Raw genomic sequence first — 21,016 nt, forward strand, 5'->3', positions numbered from 1 at the left:
ACAACAAAATATCAGATAAATATCAAAGGTGATGGGAGTGGCAGGGATTGAAAAATATCTCCCAGTCAAGTCGCTGTGGTATTTCCTTTAAGTGGCCAATTTGTAATTTGGGGATGGTGGGTGAGAAGAGGGAATAGTGGTATATTGGCCCAAGGCTTTTTGAGAAACTTAAATTCAGGACTGATCTTACAAGGAGTCTACTCACTGTAAGGCACATTTAAGGTATGATTCAAGATCTGCCAAAGACATTTATATTCAAAAATGGTCTTTGTTAGGTAACTCTCTGTTCTAGTTTGCTAATGCTGCCATTTTTCAAAATACCAGAAATGGATTGGCTTTTATAAAGGGGGTTTATTTGGTTACAAAGTTACAGTCTTAAGGCCATAAAAGTGTCCAAGCCATAAACATGAGTACACCTTCACCAAAGAATCACCAATGGTGTCTGGAACACCTCCGTTGTCTGGGAAGGCACATGGCTTTGCTTCCAGGTTGTGTTTCAAAATGGCTTTTCCACAGGAGGTTTCTCTCTGGGCTTTCTCACAGCGGGTATTCTCTTAGTTTCTCCCAGGGAAACTCTGGAGTAGCAAGAGTCTACTTTCAATGGCCATCTTCAAAATGTCTCTGTTGGCTGCAGCTGCTCTGAAGCCCTTCTGTTTCTGAGCTTTTATAGGGCTCCAGTAATTAAATCAAGACCCAAGCTGAATGCATGGGGCCACACCTCCATGGAACCAATCTCATCAACAAGTGACACCCTAATCAAAGGTGTTACTAGTCACATCTCCATGGAAACAATCAAAAGGTACCAACTCAATCAACACTAATACTTCTGCCCCCACAAGATCGCATCAAAGAACATGGTGTTTTGGGAGACATAATCTAAACCGGCACACTCTCTAAGGCCTAAAATGTCACTATTAGAAAGTCGTTCCTTTGGTTTAAGTTTTGGTGGGAAGAATGCAGATATTCCGAGACAGCACATCATTCACTTATTTCATTCAGTTGGAGAGGGGTGAGGGGTGTGAGGTGGAGGAAGTGAGGACCCTGAACAGGGTGCAACTAACTGCTGGACCTGGGGGCAAGAGTGCCCCCTTCCCCAGCCTCCTCCCCAACACCCCCATAGAGGAGACCAGAATGGGAAGGTGGGATTGGAGGGTGATAGAAATATAGAAATGGGAAACACCAACTCAGGAGGCCTCACAATTTGTTTTAGGATGGTAGTGGTAGTGGCTTCTTCATTAATTTTCAGTGGATTTGGTCATTTATGATCAGGGACAGATTCTGAGGCTCTGAGGGCTGTTGGGAAGGGCATGGCTTTGGAGAATGACCAAGCCAGGTTTGCATTTGCTACCCCCCACCCCAGACTTTGCAGCTCTATGACTCTGGGCAATTCCACTAGCCTCCCTGCTCCAGGCCTCAGCTCCCTCATCTGTGACGGACAGGGTAAATAACATCTCCCAGAGTGTGTTTTATGAGCGTCTCATGCAATGATGTAGGTTTAAATGTTTAGAGCTGTGGGTGGTGCATGGTAGACATTCAATACCCACCACTCCCTTTATGGTCGCTTTCACTCTCTCATCTTTAAGTTTTAGAGTAGACATACGCCATATTCCCTTTTTCTTAACACACAAATGCTGTCACAAGCAATTATTAAGTTGAGATACACTGTTTGATGGTGCTTGATCATTGGCAAGAGGAAAACTTACAAACTCATGCCTGGACACACTTGGAAGTTCTGATTTGGACACACAGAATGAAATGATAGTCATTAAACTTGGGCATCCAGAGACTTTGAGGTATTTTCCCTGTGCCTTTGTCTTTACTTTGTTCATCTTTTCAGAGCTTCTCGATGCTTTTGAATGGCTCCCCTTGTTCTGGGCTGATGCAGCCAATTGAATCTGGAGTCTGGCTGTGACTTGGAAATTATACTATGTTATGTCCAAAGATAAATGCAAGGCACAGCAGGGAAGGACAGTGCATATGTTTATAAGTTGTTCTTTTTAGTTATCAGTGATAAAAGTAGATCATCTCAGGCCAGTTCACCATGCAATCACTAATGCCCAATAAAAATTGTGATAGTGTTTGGATCTCACGTCTTACGTTTCAGAATGCCTGTTGAAGGTCTAACTTGCCTTATAGGAGACTTCGAATTGAGCTGTAAAGAAAAGTGTTATTCACATATTCTTTAATTTGTTTTCTTCCTTGGGAGAAACACCCAGCCATGAGTTCTCCTTTACAAAGTTTTTGGATCTCTTCCTTTGTTTCTTCTGCAAACCTTTTGGTCAGTGGTCAGTGTGAGATGTTTGATTCCTGAGAATGATTTCTGCTGTTGAGGGGAACAGGGATTGCAACTAGAGAAAGTTAGACAGACAGATGGCAGAGAAGCAGGAGAGGCATTTGCAGTGAATACTTGGGAGAAATAAAGGAAACGGAAGGAAGAGAACCCCTCTTTTTTCTGGCAATGAAAATCCTGAAAAGTTTCTTGCAGGCAAGGAAGGTACATGAAATTATGGAAGAATAGCTATTATTGCTAGATTTCTTACCTGTGATTTCTCCCATCATGGCTTACAGGAATCTCACGTCTGGAGGTGGAGGGAATACATTTTGGGTTTTGATCTGTGGCCTTAGCCTAACATGGTACTTTTGTCTCTGAGTTGGGTATTCTTTCCCTAATACTTCAAAAATCATCCAGTTTGTGCTTTTTCCACTCTGTGAATTTCTTTAAGCAGGGGATCAGGAGTTCTGTCCATCTACTCCAGAGGCAGAGGGGAAATTTGGGGAGGAATAACTGATGTATTTTAGAACTATCTGATCTTATTCTGTTCAGAATTTTCACCCACTCTTAAAATCACATCCTAACCAATGTATGTGTTACCATGAAATACCCTCCCTCCCCTTTCTTTCTCCATGAGATCCCAAATTCATTTTTCTTAATGTTACTAAGTTTAAAGGTTTTTGTTTAATTTAGGTTACTTTTTTCTTTCCTGAGAGCACCTTGCATCATTGAATAATCAGTTTCAGATCCAATTTTACTCAAAATATGTTTGAATGTTGCATGAATATTTAGCATATGTTCATATTATATTACATGACAGTATTAGTTACATAGTGAGCTGAGTGTATTTGTCTGACAAATGTTATTTTGAAAATCAACATTATATTTTTGGGAATTTATAACTTAAGATAAAAAATGTAATTGTGCTTCCTAATCACTTGTTTTTCTTCTTCTGGATCCAAATATTGAAACACTTAAATTAGTCATATTTAAGCATTGGATATGTAGATAAAACCCAAGTTTTACCTCCCTTTTAAATTGTTTATGACCTTAGTTTGTTTTTTAAATGGAAATGAACACATGTAATTTCATTTTGACTACAAAATGGATATTACTCCTCAATCATGATAGTTTCATATTATTTTTCTTCTCAGAGGCTTTTAAAGATATTGTCCAGCTGTATCATGCAAGATACTAAAAGTTTATTCAATATATGAATGAATCTAAAGAATATGTCAAACTACTAATTTGTTGTTCTTGCAATAGCAAGACCACACAATCAAGCTAGAGAATGCCTAGCATTCATTTTGATCTATTTCATTTTTGGCTTAAATTTACCACCCACAGTTATCCAAAATTTGTAAAAGCTTGTGGGTTTGGTGTGTTTGCTTCTGTTATACAGTAATGATGTCCAAATACGACTGTACTTAACGTCTTTAGAACCAAACAGATTAAAAAACAGTTAACATTCACAATATCAGAGAGCACTGGAAAAATCCGTCTTCCCAATGTGCCATTACCATCAGTTGATAGTTGCACTGTCTGCATAGTTGATCACCCACTGAAGCCAAGACATGTGAAACTGCTGTCCACTAAAATGGGCCTGAAAGTCACGTGGGACCCACCCAAAGATGCTGCCAGTAGACCCGTGGAGCATTACAACATTGCCTATGGGAAGTCACTGAAAAGTCTTAGCTACATCAAGGTGAATGCGGAGACATACTCCTTCCTTATTGAGGATGTGGGTAAGTGACACCATGATCTTGTTGTCAGTCAGATTTATGTGCAAACCAGCATTCTCAGCTATAATTTTGGGATGACTGTGTGTGAGAAAAAATGTGGCGTGGGCTCATGGTGCCTAGTGGTTTTTTGGGAACCAGCACTCAAGTTCCCAGACTCTCTTCATCAGTGATGTTGTTTAAAGCCCTTTGTTCTTGCCATCAGGACTTTCTCACTGTGCATTTTAACCCTTAAATCTTTTAGGCTCTCTCTCCAAATTGATGGAGGAAGCAACTTTTAGATTTTGAATGTGCTTTTGGAAAATATGTTGATACTTTTTTTTCCTCATAGACACTTGACAACTGGAGAACTTAGCCTAATATTGAGATTTCTAATTTAGAAACCCATTTTATAAGTAGGGACTACTTAAGTAGTATGTCCCTGTAGAGTTGTGTGTGATATGGCATTCTTAGCCATACCTTGTTCAAAGATGTACTATTTTCCTCCATTGACTTTGATTTTAGAAGTTGGGAATCTGTTAAATTTTGCCTACATATGTTGTTTTATAAGTGCAGATGTATGTGGGTTTGAACCCAAGCTTTGACTTGTATCCTGTGGATCCTCTGTCTTCTGCTTTTCTGATCTCTGTAGCCTGAAACTGTTTATGTTACCATGATCTTTTGGTTCAACCTGAAGATGGATCATAAAGAAGTAACAGAAACCAGCATCTATGAAAACCAGGACCCCCTCTACCATGCTAGCATTTTGCTGCTGTCCTTCTGTGGGTCATAACCAACCCACAGCACCTCAGCATTGATCTCCTGACCACAACCCACCACACTCATTCCTTCTCCGCCTCCTGCATTGTGACATTACACTCTCTGGATAACAGAGCAGGAAGTGTCTAAAAGATGGATGAACGAGGCCAGCCCTTCCTGATGGCTTCAGCTACAGGCACATTTATCTGAATCTCTTCCACCTCACTGCAGCTCCCCCACACCCCCAAAGTCCAACCCTGAGGTCAAATGGGGATACTCTCAGACTCAAGGCATGAGCAGGGTCATATTTGCCTGCTTTAAACCCTGGGTTGTTATGATTGTTGCAGAGAAGAAAAACATGTGTAGAGAGAGCTGTAGAGCTCACTGGAAAACAAACAGTGTCTCCCAAGCAACTTTCTGGTGAGCTCACCGTGCAGGAATCAGAGACGTGTATTAAATTTCTTTGAAATACAAATAAGCTCAGAGTGAAGAGAGAAAGTGCCTGGCGAAGCATGATTTTGCATCTTGTCTGAACCTCGAGCATTTATTTCCCCATTAGTCCAGCAGGTCGTGCCAAACCCTAAATGCCACCAGCCCTTGCCTTGGCCAGGCAGAAAGCATACCTCTCTTGAGCCCAGCAGGAGCCCAGCATCCCTGACACCAGCTGTGCCACTGTTCTGCGGCCTCTGGCTTGAAAACTGAAATTTTGTCAAAGGAATGCTTCTCGTGTTAGGAAATGTAATTAATGTTACTGCCTTTGACAAAACCACCTCTTACCTTTCCAACTCTCCGTACCCTCAGATGTCCACGAATGTTCATCTCTTTAAGGAACTGACACTTTCACTTACCTTTCATAAGACACTAATTCATTTTGAGGAAAACCAGTGCTACTAGAGTTTTGCTTTTAGAAACTGCAGGTTCAGGGGCCACTCACTTTGTTACAGGGCATCTTGGTTTCTTTTTGCATCCCGACAGCTTTAGGAGCTCAGCCAAAGTGACCTTTGCTATTTGACCTTGATCCCTAGATGCAAATGAAAAAGTGAAGCCCAATTATCTTAAGATTAGCATTTCTAAGATCCCATGATTTATTTTGCCACCTTTTTGTTGCAACAAAGACAACATGCAGGCATGGTAAGGAGAACATTTTATTGTGAAATGGAGAAAATTTCATGAAGCTTTATGCATTGCAAGGAAAGTTTCCTGTGTGCTAAATTTTATGAATTACATTGACATTTTCTTATTATTTTCTGGAGATTTCTACTTGGTAATTCTATGGGAAAATATTATTTGTAGCTATTGCCACTATATGTCAAAACATTCAGTGGACAGTGCTTTCCTATTTCCTACTTGGAGTTCACATTAAAAAGCTTTTACTCTTGACTGTTCATAAATCCAGATTTGTTACATATGCTGCGTACTTTGTACAAAATAACTTTTCATTTTCTTTGGGTCAGGTGGCTTTTAGTTGCATAAGCAAAATGGGAGCGATTTTGATGAAAAAAGAGAGAAAACTATAGCTAGATTTGCCATTTAATTCAGATTTTTATGTTTTGTTATAACTGAAATAAGAAAGTTACTGAATCTGTGACATTCTTGGAGGTTTGAAACGGTGGCTTGATATAAACCATATGTTTCAGAGCCGGGGGTAGTGTACTTTGTGCTGGTTACTGCAGAAAACCACAGTGGAGTGAGCCGTCCAGTTTACAGAGCTGAAAGCCCACCTGGTAAGTCCTATCTAGAATGGGAGACTCTGTTTTTGTTACTGAGAGTGGAAGAGACATCTCTCTTTGCTTCTTCACGTCAATGCAAATTTAGAATTATTTAAGGGTCCCTGTACAGGAAACTTTTAGACTTGCCTAACAAGCTGAAAGATTGAAAACTAGGAGAGACTTCCCTTCTTTTAAAGTAATTTTAATATAGGTTATTAGGGTTTTGTCTGAAATTTTTGAGTAAGCCCTGTGCAAAAGACAAATCATACGCATTGTCCATAAAGCAGAGGTGTTCAGTCAGGCTGTTGAAAAGATTATTTAATTATATGTATTAGGGATGCACTGAAATGTGGAAAAATCCAATAGTCCTCATTGCTAATTATCAAGTTGCATTTTCCTAATTTAGGAGGTGAATGGATCAAGATTGATGGTTTTCCCATTAAGGGTCGAGGACCATTTAATGAAACCGTCACAGGTACTATTTGCTCATTTGATTTGTGTCATCACTGAAGCACAGTCTCGCAAGAGGGTGGTGCTTCTGTCACACACGTTCTCACAAACCTTCATTGAGTTGCCATCGCTAAACTAACACACACGCCACACATTTTTTGGTCAATCTGTTCTGCTCCTGATGGACCAGATTTAAGTCAGTGTCGCTCATCTCTCTCTGTTCTTTCATGTTCTGATGTGGGGACATGTCTGCATCTTCATCTCTTCATGTGCTCTCTGGAGATACCGTTGTCCTCTTAAGAAGCAAGTATGGTGGTTGAGATGATGGCAGAGCTGGCCTGATTAGGATATCTGTGCTCTTTTATCTGTGAATGGTGGAAACAAATGGGACCCACCAAGCAGTGGCTTTTACTGACAAATATGTTGCATCAAGCCTTGTTGCCTTTAATTAAAGCCTTGGAATATTTTTTGATATGACAGATAACCTGCCTTCCATCTCTGCTCCATACTTGTACATATGTTTGTTTCACCATTTGGATGTTTATTTTGTCTGGTCATATTGTTTTACTTATGGACAGAAGTGTTGACATTTTTTTGTGTGTGTGTTTCTTGGATATGTTTAATTAATGGTGAAAAATTGATGCAAAATGAGTGCAGTGATTTCAGAGTGTGGTTGGGTAATATCCCAAAGGCAATATTGTGAAGAGTTATGTTTTGTTTTCATGCACTATGTTTTTAAATAAATCAGTCTGATATTGTTGACAGGAAGGTGAGTATATTGATGAGACTTATTAACAAATTACCATAACCTGCTTCTCAGATCATATTTGATAGATGTATGTGGTAGTCAAAGTCTCTTTTATGTGAAAAGGGGATGGGAGAACAAAAGCAATCTGAAAAGGAAATCTGTTTTCAAGGAAAGATAAATTTTTTTTTAATTAAATTCAGTTTTATTGAAATATATTCACATACCATACAAGAAGGATAAGTTCTTAATCAAATATGTTAAAATTGAGATGACCATGGGGTGTTGTAGTGGACATGATTTGTAGGTGATTGGAAATGAGGAGTGAAGGTTGTAAGAGAGAAGTAAGAGGTAGGCATGGATTTAGAGTCAGGCTATGGAAGTGATTTGGAGGGAGAGAATTAAGAGAGGAGAAGAAAGCCATTGGGAAACATTCATAGTAAAATGGCAAAGGTAGTACATTTGGGAAAGGTGCAAAATATAACAGGATGCTTATTTTGCAGATTGTTCAGCCCTGACAACACACGTGAATTCTCAAAGACACATATAAATCTTTACTGACAGATGCACTGCACCTTTTCTTTGAAACTTATATTTTGTATTTTAAATTAAAATTCTACCCAATGAAGCTTTCTGAATGATACTAGTTTTAGAATAGAAAATTTTCTTACTTTTCCTTAGTTAATGCATTTTTATGTGTTCTTTAATAGAATCGCTTGTGTGTGTGTCTGTGTGTATGTGTATGTTTGTGTGTGTTTCTGAGTAGGCATGTGTTACAGAAATCCTGGGCATTTGATATCAGAGACATTCTTGCTCCAACTCATCATGGGTTTTATGTACTGTATTTTAATTTAACTTCTCTCTGAAGGAGGCTTTGTGGGTCCTGGATGTCCAAAGAGGGCTCTGCTACCTTTGTCATACATTTTGATAAAAAGATACTAGAAGAAATTAAATTGCTAACTGAAAATATTTGTAGCTTATGATATAAAGGAGAACTTAAAAAAAAATCCACCGTATATCCAGAATGCATAGAGTTGGTTAAAATGCTCCAGGATAAATAGCGGCATTTTGTTGCTAATAAGAATAAGAGGAATAATTTATGAGAAATTATCAATAAACGATCAATATGCACCTATTTATACTTTATTATGTCATTTGCAAATATGCTAAGTTTGCTCTTATTCTCAGAAATTGTCAAATATATGATAATTCTGTACAAGAAAAGAAGTATTCTGAATTCCACATCTTCATTCAAAGGAAGGGATTTGTCCTCAAAATGCACCTGGTGTAAGGCCCAAAGGGATTTGCTTTAGTGCCTTGACTGACAGAATCTCATGTTCTTCTCATATTTTATTTGAAACTGGTGGAAAATCCTTTTTGTTTTCTGCTGGAAAATGTGGCTTCACTTCAAATTTCAGAAGGCCTCCTTTTGCTGGATCAGACGTATCCTGCATACATTGTCTTTGCCTAAATATAGGGCTTTCATTGTTTAATTGTTTCCACAGATATTCAGTGCCTGTGATTTTCTAGGCAGAGTTAGATGCTGGAGATATAACGTTGAACAAGAGAGACAGAGCTTGCCTTAGTGAAGCTTATATTCTATCGGGAAAGAAAGAAATAAAAAAGCAAACAAAAAATAATGCAAATAATGATAAATCATTGCAAGTGTAAACTTGGGCACTGTGACATAGAATAAGCAGGGTGGGGAACCAGGGATTGGGTTTGGAGCCTGGAGGTCCTGATAAGATGGTGGCACCAGGTTGAGGTTATCCCTGTGAGGTTGTGTTAGGAGGAAGAAGAGCTGCCAGGCAGTCCTGGAGGAGGGCAAGACTTCAGTGCTTCTCATCCTGGTCACTGTGGTCCAAATATTGAAAACTGTTGGGGGTCAGAAAATGATAGGGCCAAGCAACAACGCAACTCTTGGGAAGACCTTTTGACATCCTCTTTGGGTAGCTCGGCTCATATCTCTTAGAAAGTTCTTTGTATTGATTGTAAAATCCCTCCTGTTGGGATATAAACCCATATCCCTATGTTCTGTCCCTAGGGAAGAGATGCCACCACTCCACTGGCATCCTTGAGGACTCTCACTTAGCTTTTCTGCAGACTTCTTTGCTCTAGGTTGTTTCACTTCCTCGTGTGGCTGCATTTGGCTCTGGGAGTCAGGACAGGAGGCTCTTTCCAACTCTGCTACCAGCTAGTCTAGCTATGTGGCTGGTCCATTAATGTGCTTTCACCAAAGTCTCTGTCTGGAAAGTGTAAGAGTCCAGTTAATTTCAGCTCTGAATATTATCATAAATGTTTTAAATAATTTTATGGTTTTCTAAGAATCTAGTCCTCTGAGCTTTTCTGAAACTATGGATCCTAAAGTAGACATGGTGCTGAAATAAATGTCTGATTTTATGCCTGATATTTTCTTTACGTTATGTTTGAGTTCATGAAGCTTGGACAGTTAAACTATAGCTCAGACTCAAGTTCAGCAAAGAGTTCACAAAGACTCCTTGGTCATTTTCAGTCAGTACTGGTATGATACTCAGCCGTGGTCCATCCATTCCCTTCCTTACTACAGTCACCTACAGACCTCCAGGTTGCTCCTTACATCCAAATAGCCTGTGGACACTTGGCTCAACATGTGTCTCTCCTCATCAAGTGCGCTGGACACCATCAGCACCCATGACAATGGGTCATTCAATATTCTGGCTTCATGGTTCGTAAGTGCTGCCTCTAACCTCTTGTGATAGAGTTGCTCCCCTCCAAATTTAGAATTATGAAATTTTCCTGACTATAGTCATTTCACTTCTTCAACTCCATTGTTTTCATAAGCTTGCTTTCAGACCTTCTCAAGATTTGGTTCTTTAGACCCTTTCCAGTTCCAGAGTCTAGAAGCCCACTCTTTCTGTTTGTCCCTCACCTTGTCTCATCTGGGCTCAATCATTTCACCCACACTCCATCAGCATATGAATTTGTGTTCTTTGAGCTGCCTTCTCTCTTTGGCTTGCTAACCCCTACCTCAGGAGCACCCCAGCTATCTGTTTTTCCTGCTCCTGCCTGTTGCTTGCTGGACCTTGTGGGAGGAATCAAGACCTGTGCTGACCTGCACCAATCTAACTTGTAACTGGTTTTCTAACCTCATCTGGGCTCTCAGTATTGCTTGACAAGAATCCTCTTGGTCCTTACTCAGTTTCCTTTCCTTCTTACACAGTGGCTGATCCAAAACATTGCCACTTTTCTCAAGCCTTTTCTGTCCCCTGTGTTCTTCTCACTTCTAGCAGATGACCTTGCTTTCTGCTTCCCTGGGAAAAGAGAGGTCATCAGGATGCCATCCCCCAACTTTTCTCTTTTGACTTTTAAGCCTTCATCTCATAAAGCTTCTTTGCAAGCATGATGAGACCTGAGGGCAGGCATGAGTTGCATTTGTCTTTGGAAACCTCTCCTCGTACCTCAGGGCCTGGGTCATAAAGTTGACCCCTGCTGTTGAACAAATTCTTTCACGCCGAACCAATGAAACTATGAAAAACCAAAGTTTGGCATCTTTACTTTCTTATCTGGCACTCATTTCATAGGAATTACCTATGGACTTATGGAAATGGGAACCCCAAGCATGCACCCCTGTCTTTTCTGTCAATATTTCATCAAAATGGGCACCAATCTCCAGGTATATAATCCTGCCTATCTGGTTATTTAAATGTGAATGATGTGGAATTTGAAAACTCTAAACCTGGTGTCTTGAGATGGACTCTTTTCCTAATCCACTGACTTAAGAGCACAGTTAATCCAGCAAATCATCTTTGACACTGTTCACATCTGAATGTCGGGCTCAGGCTCTGACAAATTGCATAGTGGTTACCCAGCACCTCAGCTGGAAAATGATGGGATTCAACAAGAGGCTCTCTAAGCTTCCTTCCAGCTTTGAAACTTCATGAACTTCTAAGTGGACCAATTCCAATACTTTCAATGAGTGGTAAGCCTGGTGTACAATTGGGAACCATTTGTATTACTGAAAAATGGCTATTTACCTATACCTCCACCCTACTTTGAATGTTTTCTGTCATCAAATTCAAAAAATCATATTAGGGAAGGAAAAATCACGGAACTCCAGTTTGTGTGTTGGATATTTGCCTCAACACACGAAAGGTGCACAGAATAAACAGTGGTCTCCAGTGATAAGTTGAAGAGTGCCACTCCCACTGACCCTCTCTTCTGTGCTATCCCTGCCAAATGAGTCAATGGAGAGAGCTGTACTAGTTTATTTTAAACTGACATGTCATCCATGTCACTCTGGGCAAAAGGTGCCAGTACAGTAAATGACAGGCAAATCACATACAGTGCTGCTGCTTCAGGGGCTTCATCAAATAACACTGAAGACAAGGTCATGGGGCTATCGTGTGCTTGGCCTGTGCCTAACGTTTACCTCAATTCAAAATTTTTAATTGATTAATTATGAATCAAAGACTATCTTCTTTTCATAGACGAATTTCAATAAAGACTTTGGCCAACAGGGAATGGATAATCTCTGTGGTACTATTTTCTCAGCTATCTCATTTACAGGGCAAAAATCAGTTTCTAGTTTATGGCCCAGATGGTGAGGTCCTCAAGGGCAGGGCACTTTGATTTACTCATCTTTGTATCTCTGGAGCCCAGGACACACACATAGTAGGTGCTCAAGAGATGAGGAAAGAGTTTGGAGGCTGCTTCTGCTCTGTGGGAGAGGGGCATGAGCTCCTGCACAAGAGCTGGATGATGGCAGAGCCGCATGTAAGTGGATTGGGTTGCCTCTGCCTGGTCTGGGAGCTGACTCTGGGGGTGATTCTGTGCAGGTCAGGTTGTCTCTGCACAGTGGTTTTAACATTCATCGAAGATCTTAATTCTGGTTTCCTGCTCCTCTGAGGGGCCTGGGTGAAGAATGACATCTTATGCATTTGTCAACGGGAATTCCTCAAAGATGGAATTTCTGTGGCTGGTCTGTATAGATGAGCTCTTCATGTCATCAGATGTGTCTGCTGTGAGGTTGCCCAGCTGCCTCTTGGTGAACAGGTGCCTTCATCCTGAGGAACTCGATATCTTTATTGGAGCACCCGTTTCAGCTCCTCTTAAACTGGAACATACATGACTACCCAAACCTCAGAGTCCTTTCTTTCACAACAGAGAACTGGTTGATAGAGTTTTGTGTGGAGATTTGTTTAACTTCACGTAGCCGAATGTTCTCGGGGAGTAGCAAAGAACTCCGGAGTTCCAGCCCATAGCCCCCAGAGAGATGCTGTGGAACAGATTCAGGACTGATCGACCCAGCTGGAAAAGGAAACATTTGTTAGCAGCCTTTCCCCTACACCAGGGCTTAAATCAGCATTTTTGTGGTGTTTTTGTGGTATTTCATCATAGCAGCCTGTTAGAGTCTACATCTATATATGTCAGTATATGGTCATAGATTTTTTTTTCCTTTACATAGATTTTTTTTTTTCCTTCAGTTAATTCTTGGGAAGTGCTCCCTTGGGAGTGAGACCTTTTTTTCTAGTCCAATGCACATGTTTATTTCAGTGGCTAATTAGTGAGCGCCTCACGAGACTGTTGGGGTAGGGGTTGTTGAAAGCGGTGGAGAGATGAATTCTTTCTGTCTGTGTGGGCTTTGAATAAAATGCTTTGCTGACTTGCCTTCCTGCCCTGGGAGAACCTACAGCTGTTTAGTAAAACCTAACACTTGTGATGAGGTCAGCATCTTGGGAGCCAGATGCCCCTTTCTGATGGGTTCTTCACTGGGGGCTTTTCTTTTGATGTCTGAGAGAAAAGGAGGGTGGGAAGGGGACAGTGAAGGCTCTGAAAAGGCCCTTGGGTTCTTATAGAGGATCTTTCCAAATTCTGATAGTAGTCCTGAAAGAAAGCACTTTTTCTTTTTTGAGGTTATCACCCTACTCATATAGTATGATTGGGTCTTGCCTTTTTAATGGTATGTTGGATGACAGTAAAAAATTGAATTAACCAACAGCCCTTCAACCAAACAAGTATTTTTTTCTTTTTAAATTACCAGTAAACAACTGTGTGGTACTTAGCATTCTATTCCCAAATGAAACGAGGGCAGAACGCTAGCGACTAAAACAGACAAATTTAAGCAGCAACAACATAGAAAAAACCAAACCAGTCAACCAACCAACAAAAACCCTTTGCATTGAAACTGGAATGTTTAAGATTCTTTCCTCTTAGCCTATGTAGTCTGTAAGGCTGACTCTCTGTTATACTGGTAGATGCATAAGTGCAGATGTCTTCATTTCAGAGAAATCAGAAAAGAATTATTGCTTCCTTTGCCTTCTGTGGCCCTCATGAGTCCTCGGGAAATGTAGCTGAAAAATAAAGCACCACCAGATGGACGTAGAGTCAATGTTTCTAAAGGCTCTGCAGCCCCTATGTTGCCAATGGAGGAAACTTCCATAGCTGTCTACCTGGAGATGCTTCTCTGGTGTTCCACACTGCGGCAGGGGGGACTGGACTAGCCATGGGGAGCCCTCAGAGAAGGGCTACCCCAAAAGCTTGTGTTGCAGGTGGCACAGGGAAGTCCCTGTAAGAAGTGTGAGACAGCTGAGGACATCAGTGTTGGTCTTCTAGGCTTGTAGGTAACCCAGTGTTCATTAGTAGGACACAAAAACTCTAGATCTATCTACTTGGTAGTAGAATAAGACTATTGGCTTATTGTAAGGAGAGAGTCCCCATAAAAGACTTATAATTTGTCAAAATCAAGAGACACATCCACGGAAGCAGTTGTGAAATCTCTTAATTCTTGCAGTAGTAGCAAAGGCTTCATTGCCAAGTTCCCCAGTCATATTAATATAGTGAATGCATAAATAAATGAAGCAAACAAAGGTTATTTATTCTGAGCTTGCTATAGCAAGGGAGTCAGCCACCAGCCCTTGTGTTTGGCAGAGACTCAAAGGCAGGCAAAGGAGTGGGAAAAATGGGGAAGCCATCATGTGTACACTGACTGGAGGCTGTTGGCAGCTAACTGGAAGCAGAGTCTCCTATGTGACTGATTAGCAGGACTTTCTCTCGTTGGTCCCCCATTTGTTAACACAGCAAAAATTAGGAAGTGTGCCGGTTTGAATGTATTATGTCCCCCAGAAAAAGCCATATTCTTTGATGCAATCTTGTGGGGCAGACATTTTAGTGCTGATTAGATTGGAATCCTTTGAGGGTTTCCATAGAGATGTGACCTACCCAACTGTAGGTGGTAACTCTGATGAGGTAATTTCCATGGAGGCATGGCCCCACCCATTCAGTGTGGGCCTTGATTACTGGAGCACTATATAAGCTCAGACAGAAGGAACGAGCTTGCTACCCCCAAGAAGGACACTTTGAAGAACACACAGAAGCTACAGATGCGAGACAGTTTGAAGATGGCCATTGAAAGCAGACTCTTGCTCCAGAGAAGCTAAGAGAGGACAAACACCCCAAGAGCGACTGAGAGTGACATTGAGAGAAGCTGAAGTCTAGAGGGGAACGTCCTGGGAGAAAGCCATTTTGAAACCAGAACTTTGGAGCAGACGCCAGCCACGTGCCTTCCCAGCTAACAGAGGTTTTCCGGACACCATTGGCCATCCTCTGGTGAAGGTACCCGATTGCTGATGTGTTACCTTGGACACTTTATGGCCTTAAGACTGTAACTGTGTAACCAAATAAACCCCCTTTTATAAAAGCCAATCCATTTCTGGTGTTTTGCATTCGGCAGCATTAGCAAACTAGAACAGGAAGGCTACCAGTTATTGATTAAGTCCTGGCTAGCTTGGGTCAGTTGTTATAGGGATAGGGGTTTGACTTCTTGGGATGTTAGCTACAGACAGTGATCGGCTTCCTGGACTCATTATTGCATGTAGAGGGCCAGACTTCCCTGGTCTGGGTATTGCTGACAGTTGGTCAGAGTTTTCTGGTCATTGTCTGTTTGTAAACAAGGGGACATCTATGAGTCTTAGCTAAGTCTATGGGGAAAGGTGGTTCTTTGCAGTAAGCCATTTTCCAGAACACAAAGGGTAAGGGATTCCTTTACCTTCCCTGTTTTTCAGGATCACAGGGCACAGGTAAAAATTCATCTCAGCCGTGAATGATTGATGTCTCAGGGCCACTTGGCATTTTCCAGTCCAGCCCCATCCCTGTAAAGTGAGATCGATGACATGAAGTCATTTTCATTGACATTCACGGCACTATCCTGTTGTCACTGACAAAGTCAGCAACTGCTTGACCTTGTGGATGACATTCTGAAGCTGCTGACAGGCCTGTGAGTCCCTGGGCTTCTCAAACTGGGTTCTTAGAAGTCGGGAGAATAGGCCTTGCCAAGAGTCCTTGAAGGCATAAAGTAACCTAGCCACATCCAACTAGAAGTTGTTTCCTGCAGTAAGTCCTTTAAAGTGTTATTTTTATTTTAAAACAAATGCCAAAATATTATGGTGTAGACAGCAAAATTCAAATACAATTTGAGACAAAATTAAGTTAGTAAATAAATTGCTGTGCTCCAGGCTTTGGGGGATTGAGCTCATTCTCTTTCCTCTTAGGTGAACTTGGGTTAAAAGTTTGAGGCGCTTTATTAAGTGATAAAGAGATCCAATACTTCTTTGGTGAAAACAAACAAACAAACATACCAAAATTATTGGAAGTGACTGTCTCAGAATGGCTTGAAATATTTGCTCTATTTCTGAGGCATTCCTCTTGGATTTTGAGTATAGCCCATGGGCTGGTCTCTGGCTACACAGTCCCTTTTTATATTCTCTGTCGATGTTTGGATTTCCTGTGGCTTCCCCATCTGGTGATTCTCAGGACATCTCCACAAGATCTTAGAAAGCAGGGTCTCTGAAATACTTAATATGGTTCCATGGGCAGCAGAAATTTTGTACTGAAGGCACTTAGAGTTTTTTAAGTTACTTTTTTTTTTAAGTTACTTTCTAGGCTCTTCGGGCTTCCACAATCCGTAGCATTATCAGTAGTTGGCATTTATTAGGTTTGGGGAAAATCAAGGTTCTCTCTCCTTCCCCTTCCTCCCCCCTCCCCTCTCCCTCCTCTTCTCTCTTCTCTTATTTTTTATTAAGAGGTCTGTCTTCTCCCAAGCCCTGAAAGTGGAGCAAGGTTGTATTGACTACAGGTTTTGGCTCAGGGGTGCTAGTCTTGTGTCCCCGAAGGATGGATGAATGTGTGCAGGTGTGCCAATTCTCTCCTTAGAATCCTGCCTTCTTCCCGATACAAGTCATGCACCTATACCATGGGTAGGGCTGGCCAGCACGAGGCTCTTTATCAGAACTTTCCTCAGTGTACTCGTTTTGTTTTTTAAACTTTTTATTTTACTTGTAAGTTTACTTTCAAACTTACTGGATAGTTACAAGAATAAATACAAACCGCATGCAGAGAACTCCAACATACCCCTATCTCCCCAGATACCCAGATCCACCAATTTTTAACATTGTGCCACATTTCCCATATCATTCTATCTATTCATCAATCTTTTTATGAATCTATCCATTCATCTATCCATCTATGTAGCTTTCTGTCTGTCTGTGTATTTATCAATCAATTTCTGAACACTTGAGTGTAGCTTATATACATCTTGCTCCTTGAACACTTGATACTGCCATGTACATTACCCATGAACAAGGATTTTCACTTATGTAATCACCTTAAGTGCAGTTATCAAGTTCAAGCAATTTAGCGTTGATATAAAACTTACAGTCTATATTCCAGTTTTCCACTTGTCCCAATAATGTCCTTTTTAGTTTTTTCTCTTCCCTTGTTAGATCCTGTCCAGGATCATGCATTGCCTTTAATTGTCATTGTCTCTTTAGTTTCTCTTTCTTTTCTTTTCTTTTTTTTTCTCTTTTTAAAACTTTATCAAAAAATTTAAAAAAACATTTCAAAACAAAACAAAGGAATAAGAAAAACAAATATCCTAAAATAACTACATTGCTTCCAATACACTCCTACCATTCCCCAAGAAAATGAACAAACCATAGTCATTCCTGAGCATTCCCATATCATTAAGATAACTCAAAATCTTATCTGTTCTTATTAGATTATTGTTCTCCCTTCACTACTTGCTATCTATCTCTAGGTCCCCTGAATTCTATAATATAGGACACTTGTTTTACATTTTTCATAGAGTTCACATTAGTGGTATCATACAATATCTTTCCTTTTGTATCTGACTTACTTCACTCAAAATTACTTCCTTTTTTTTTTTTTTTCATTGTGGGAATACATATATAAAATAAACATTCTCATCTCAACCACTCCCGAGCATACTACCATTCAGTGGGGTTAATCACATTCCCAATGTTGTGGTACTTTCACCTTCCTTTACTAAAACTTTCCCATAGCCCCAAACAGAAACCCTACACCCATTCTGCATTAAATCCCCATTGTCCCTGTTCCCCACCCCTGGCAACCTGTACTCTAATTTCTGTCTCTATGAGCTTGCATATTCTCTGATTTTTCCTTTGTAGTTACCAAGGGGCTTAAATTTAACGTCTTAGATCTGCAACAATCTTGTTTGCTTTGATACTAACTTAACTTCAGTAGTATGCTGAGCACAAACTCTGATACTATATGTCTCTGCCCGCCTACCTTTATGCAGTTCTTGTCACAAACTACATTTTTATACATTATGAGTCCAAAACCACTGACTTATCATTGCATTTTATGCATTTGCCTCTTATATCCTCTTATATATTTTAGAAAGTAAAAACTGGAGTTACAAACCAAAAATATAAATTGGCATTTGTATTTACCCCTGTCGTTACTCTCACCAGAGATCTTTATTTCTTCATGTGGCTTTGGTCTATTGTCTATTGTCCTTTCCTTTCAACCTGCAGCACTCCCTTTAGCATCATTTGTAGGAACGGTCTAGTGGTGATGAACTCCCTCAGCTTTTGTTTATCTGGGAATGTCTTAATCACTCCATTAAAAAAAATTAATTAGAGAAGTTGTAGGTTTACAGACAAATCATGCAAAAAAATACAGTGTCCCCTTTTACCCCCTGCATTTGTTAACACTGCATTAGTATTGTACCTGTTAGGTTTTTTGACCAGGAAGAGAAGAGATCAAAGCTCAACTGGAGAAAGTTTTATTGCAGCCATGCACAGGCCGGCTGAAGCTAAGAGTGGCAATAGCCCTGAACAAAGGCGGGAGTGCAGTTTTATAGCTTTTTGGGAGTGGGGTTGGGGGAATAATTGGTGGGTAAGATAGATAAGTAAGGAGTTGAGTCAGAGGATTGGTTTGCTCAGGGTAGGACAAGGAGTTGACGTTAGGGTAAGGTAAGTAGTTGACATCAGGGAGGTTATTACGTTCTGGAGAATTTTTGTTGTTGTCCTTGCTCAGACTGTTATGTTAGCTAAGAGTGGATTTTATGTATACAGTCACATCCGTTGAGGGAGAGCTTCCTGGAATATTTGCTAGGGGTGTGTTGTGTATGTGTTGGGGGTGGGGAGTTTTGCCTTACAGTACCTTTGTTACAATTGATGAAAGAAGATTAAAATTGTACTGTTAACTATACTCCATATTTTACATTAGGGTGTATTTTTTTCCCTATATATCACCTTATTAGTAACACTTTGCATTAGTGTCTCTCAATCTGTTTTTTTTTTTTTTTTCGTTATTAGAGAAGTTGTGGGTTTACAGAACAAGCATGCATAAAATACAGGATTCCTATATACCACTCCACCACCAATACGTTGCACTGGTGTGGAACATTTGTTACAATTGATGATAGCACATATTTATAATTGTACTACTAATTAAGGTCCATGATTTACTTAGGGTTCACTGTTTGTGTAGTGTATTTCCATGGATTTAAAAAATTTTTTACTGTTACCATATACAAAATCTAACATTTCCCCTTTTAATCATATGAAGATATATATTTCATTCCTGTTAATTGTGTTCACAATGTTGTGCTACTATCACCACCATTCATTACCAAAACATTTCCATCATTTCATATAGGAACCCTGTACATTTTAAGCCTTAACTTTCCATTCCCTCTCCCCACCTCATGCACTGGTAATTAATATCCTAGATTCTGACTCTATGAGTGCTTATTCTAATTGTTTCAAAACAGAAAGATCATACAATATTTGTCCTTTTGTGTCTGGCTTATTTCACTCAACATGATGTCTTCAAGGTTCATCCATGTTGCCACATGTATTGGGACTTCATTCCTTTTTATGATGGAATAATATTCCATTGTATGCGTATACCACATTTTATTTATCCATTCATCGGCTGATGGACACTTGGGTTGCTTCCATCTTTTGGCAATTGTGAAGAATGCCACTATGAATATTGGTGTACAACCATCTGTTTGAGCCCCTGCTTTCCAGTTCTTTTGTGTATATACTTAGAAATGGGATTTCTGGGTCATATGGTAGTTCTATACTTAGCTTACTGAGGAACTGCCAAACTATCTTTCATAGCAGCTGCACCATTTTACATTCCTACCAGCAATGATTGAGTGTTCCTGTTTCTCCATATCCTCTCCAACACTTGTTGTTTCTGTTTTATTAGTAGCAGCCATCCTACTGAGGTTGAAATGGTATCTCATTGTGTGTTTTTTTTTTTTTTCATTTCCTTGATAGATAATAATGTTGAGCATCTTTTCATGTGTTTTCTGGTCATTTATATATCTTCTGTGGAGAGATATCTGTTCAAGCCTTTTTCCCATTTTTAAATTGGGTTATTTGTTGTTTTGTTGTGAAGTTGAGGGATTTCTTTATGTATTCTGGATATTAATCCTTTATCAGATACTTGATTTCCAAGTATTTTCTCCCATTGTGTAGGTTGTCATTTTACTTTCATGATAAAGTCCTTTTAGGCATGAAAGTTTTTAATTTTGATGAGGTCCTATTTATCCATTTTTTTCTTTTGTTGCTTGTGCTTTAGGTGTAAAGAAATTATTGCCTAACACAAAGTCTCAAAGATGCTTCCTTATGTTTTCTTCTGGGAGTTTGCTCTTTAAGTCTTTGATCCACTGTGAGTTGATTTTTGTATATGGTGTGATGTAGGGGTCCTCCTTTTTTTTTTTTTTTTTGTAAATGGATATCCAGTTTTACTAACACCATTTGTTGAAGAGACTATTCTTTCCCAACAGAGTGGTCTTTGCCCCATTGTCAAAAATCAGTTGGTCATAAATGTGAGGGTTAATTTCTGAGGTCTTAATTCTATTCCATTGGTCTATATGTCTGCCCTTGTGCCACTACAATGCTGATTTGATTTCTGTGGCTTTGTATTAAGTTTTAAGATCAGGAAGTGTGAGTCCTACAACTTCATTTTTCTTTTTCAAAGTGACTTTAGCTATGCAGGTCACCTTACCTTTCCTTATAAATTTGATGATTTGCTTTTCCATTTCTGC

General features: G+C 40.0%; 1 protein-coding gene across 1 annotated transcript in view; it reads left to right on the forward strand.

Annotated features, from left to right (window-relative positions):
* The window catches only part of FNDC1 (fibronectin type III domain containing 1), a 114,753-nt gene that overhangs the window by 26,706 nt on the left and 67,031 nt on the right, over positions 1-21,016 (forward strand). Inside the window, exons 2-4 of the mRNA XM_037820764.1 lie at positions 3,823-4,017; positions 6,387-6,473; positions 6,865-6,933. Coding sequence (XP_037676692.1) covers positions 3,823-4,017; positions 6,387-6,473; positions 6,865-6,933 — 351 coding nt within the window. The remainder of the gene's footprint in view (positions 1-3,822; positions 4,018-6,386; positions 6,474-6,864; positions 6,934-21,016) is intronic.

The sequence above is a fragment of the Choloepus didactylus genome, chromosome 2 (assembly GCF_015220235.1).
Source record: "Choloepus didactylus isolate mChoDid1 chromosome 2, mChoDid1.pri, whole genome shotgun sequence".
Classification (NCBI taxonomy): domain Eukaryota; kingdom Metazoa; phylum Chordata; class Mammalia; order Pilosa; family Megalonychidae; genus Choloepus; species Choloepus didactylus.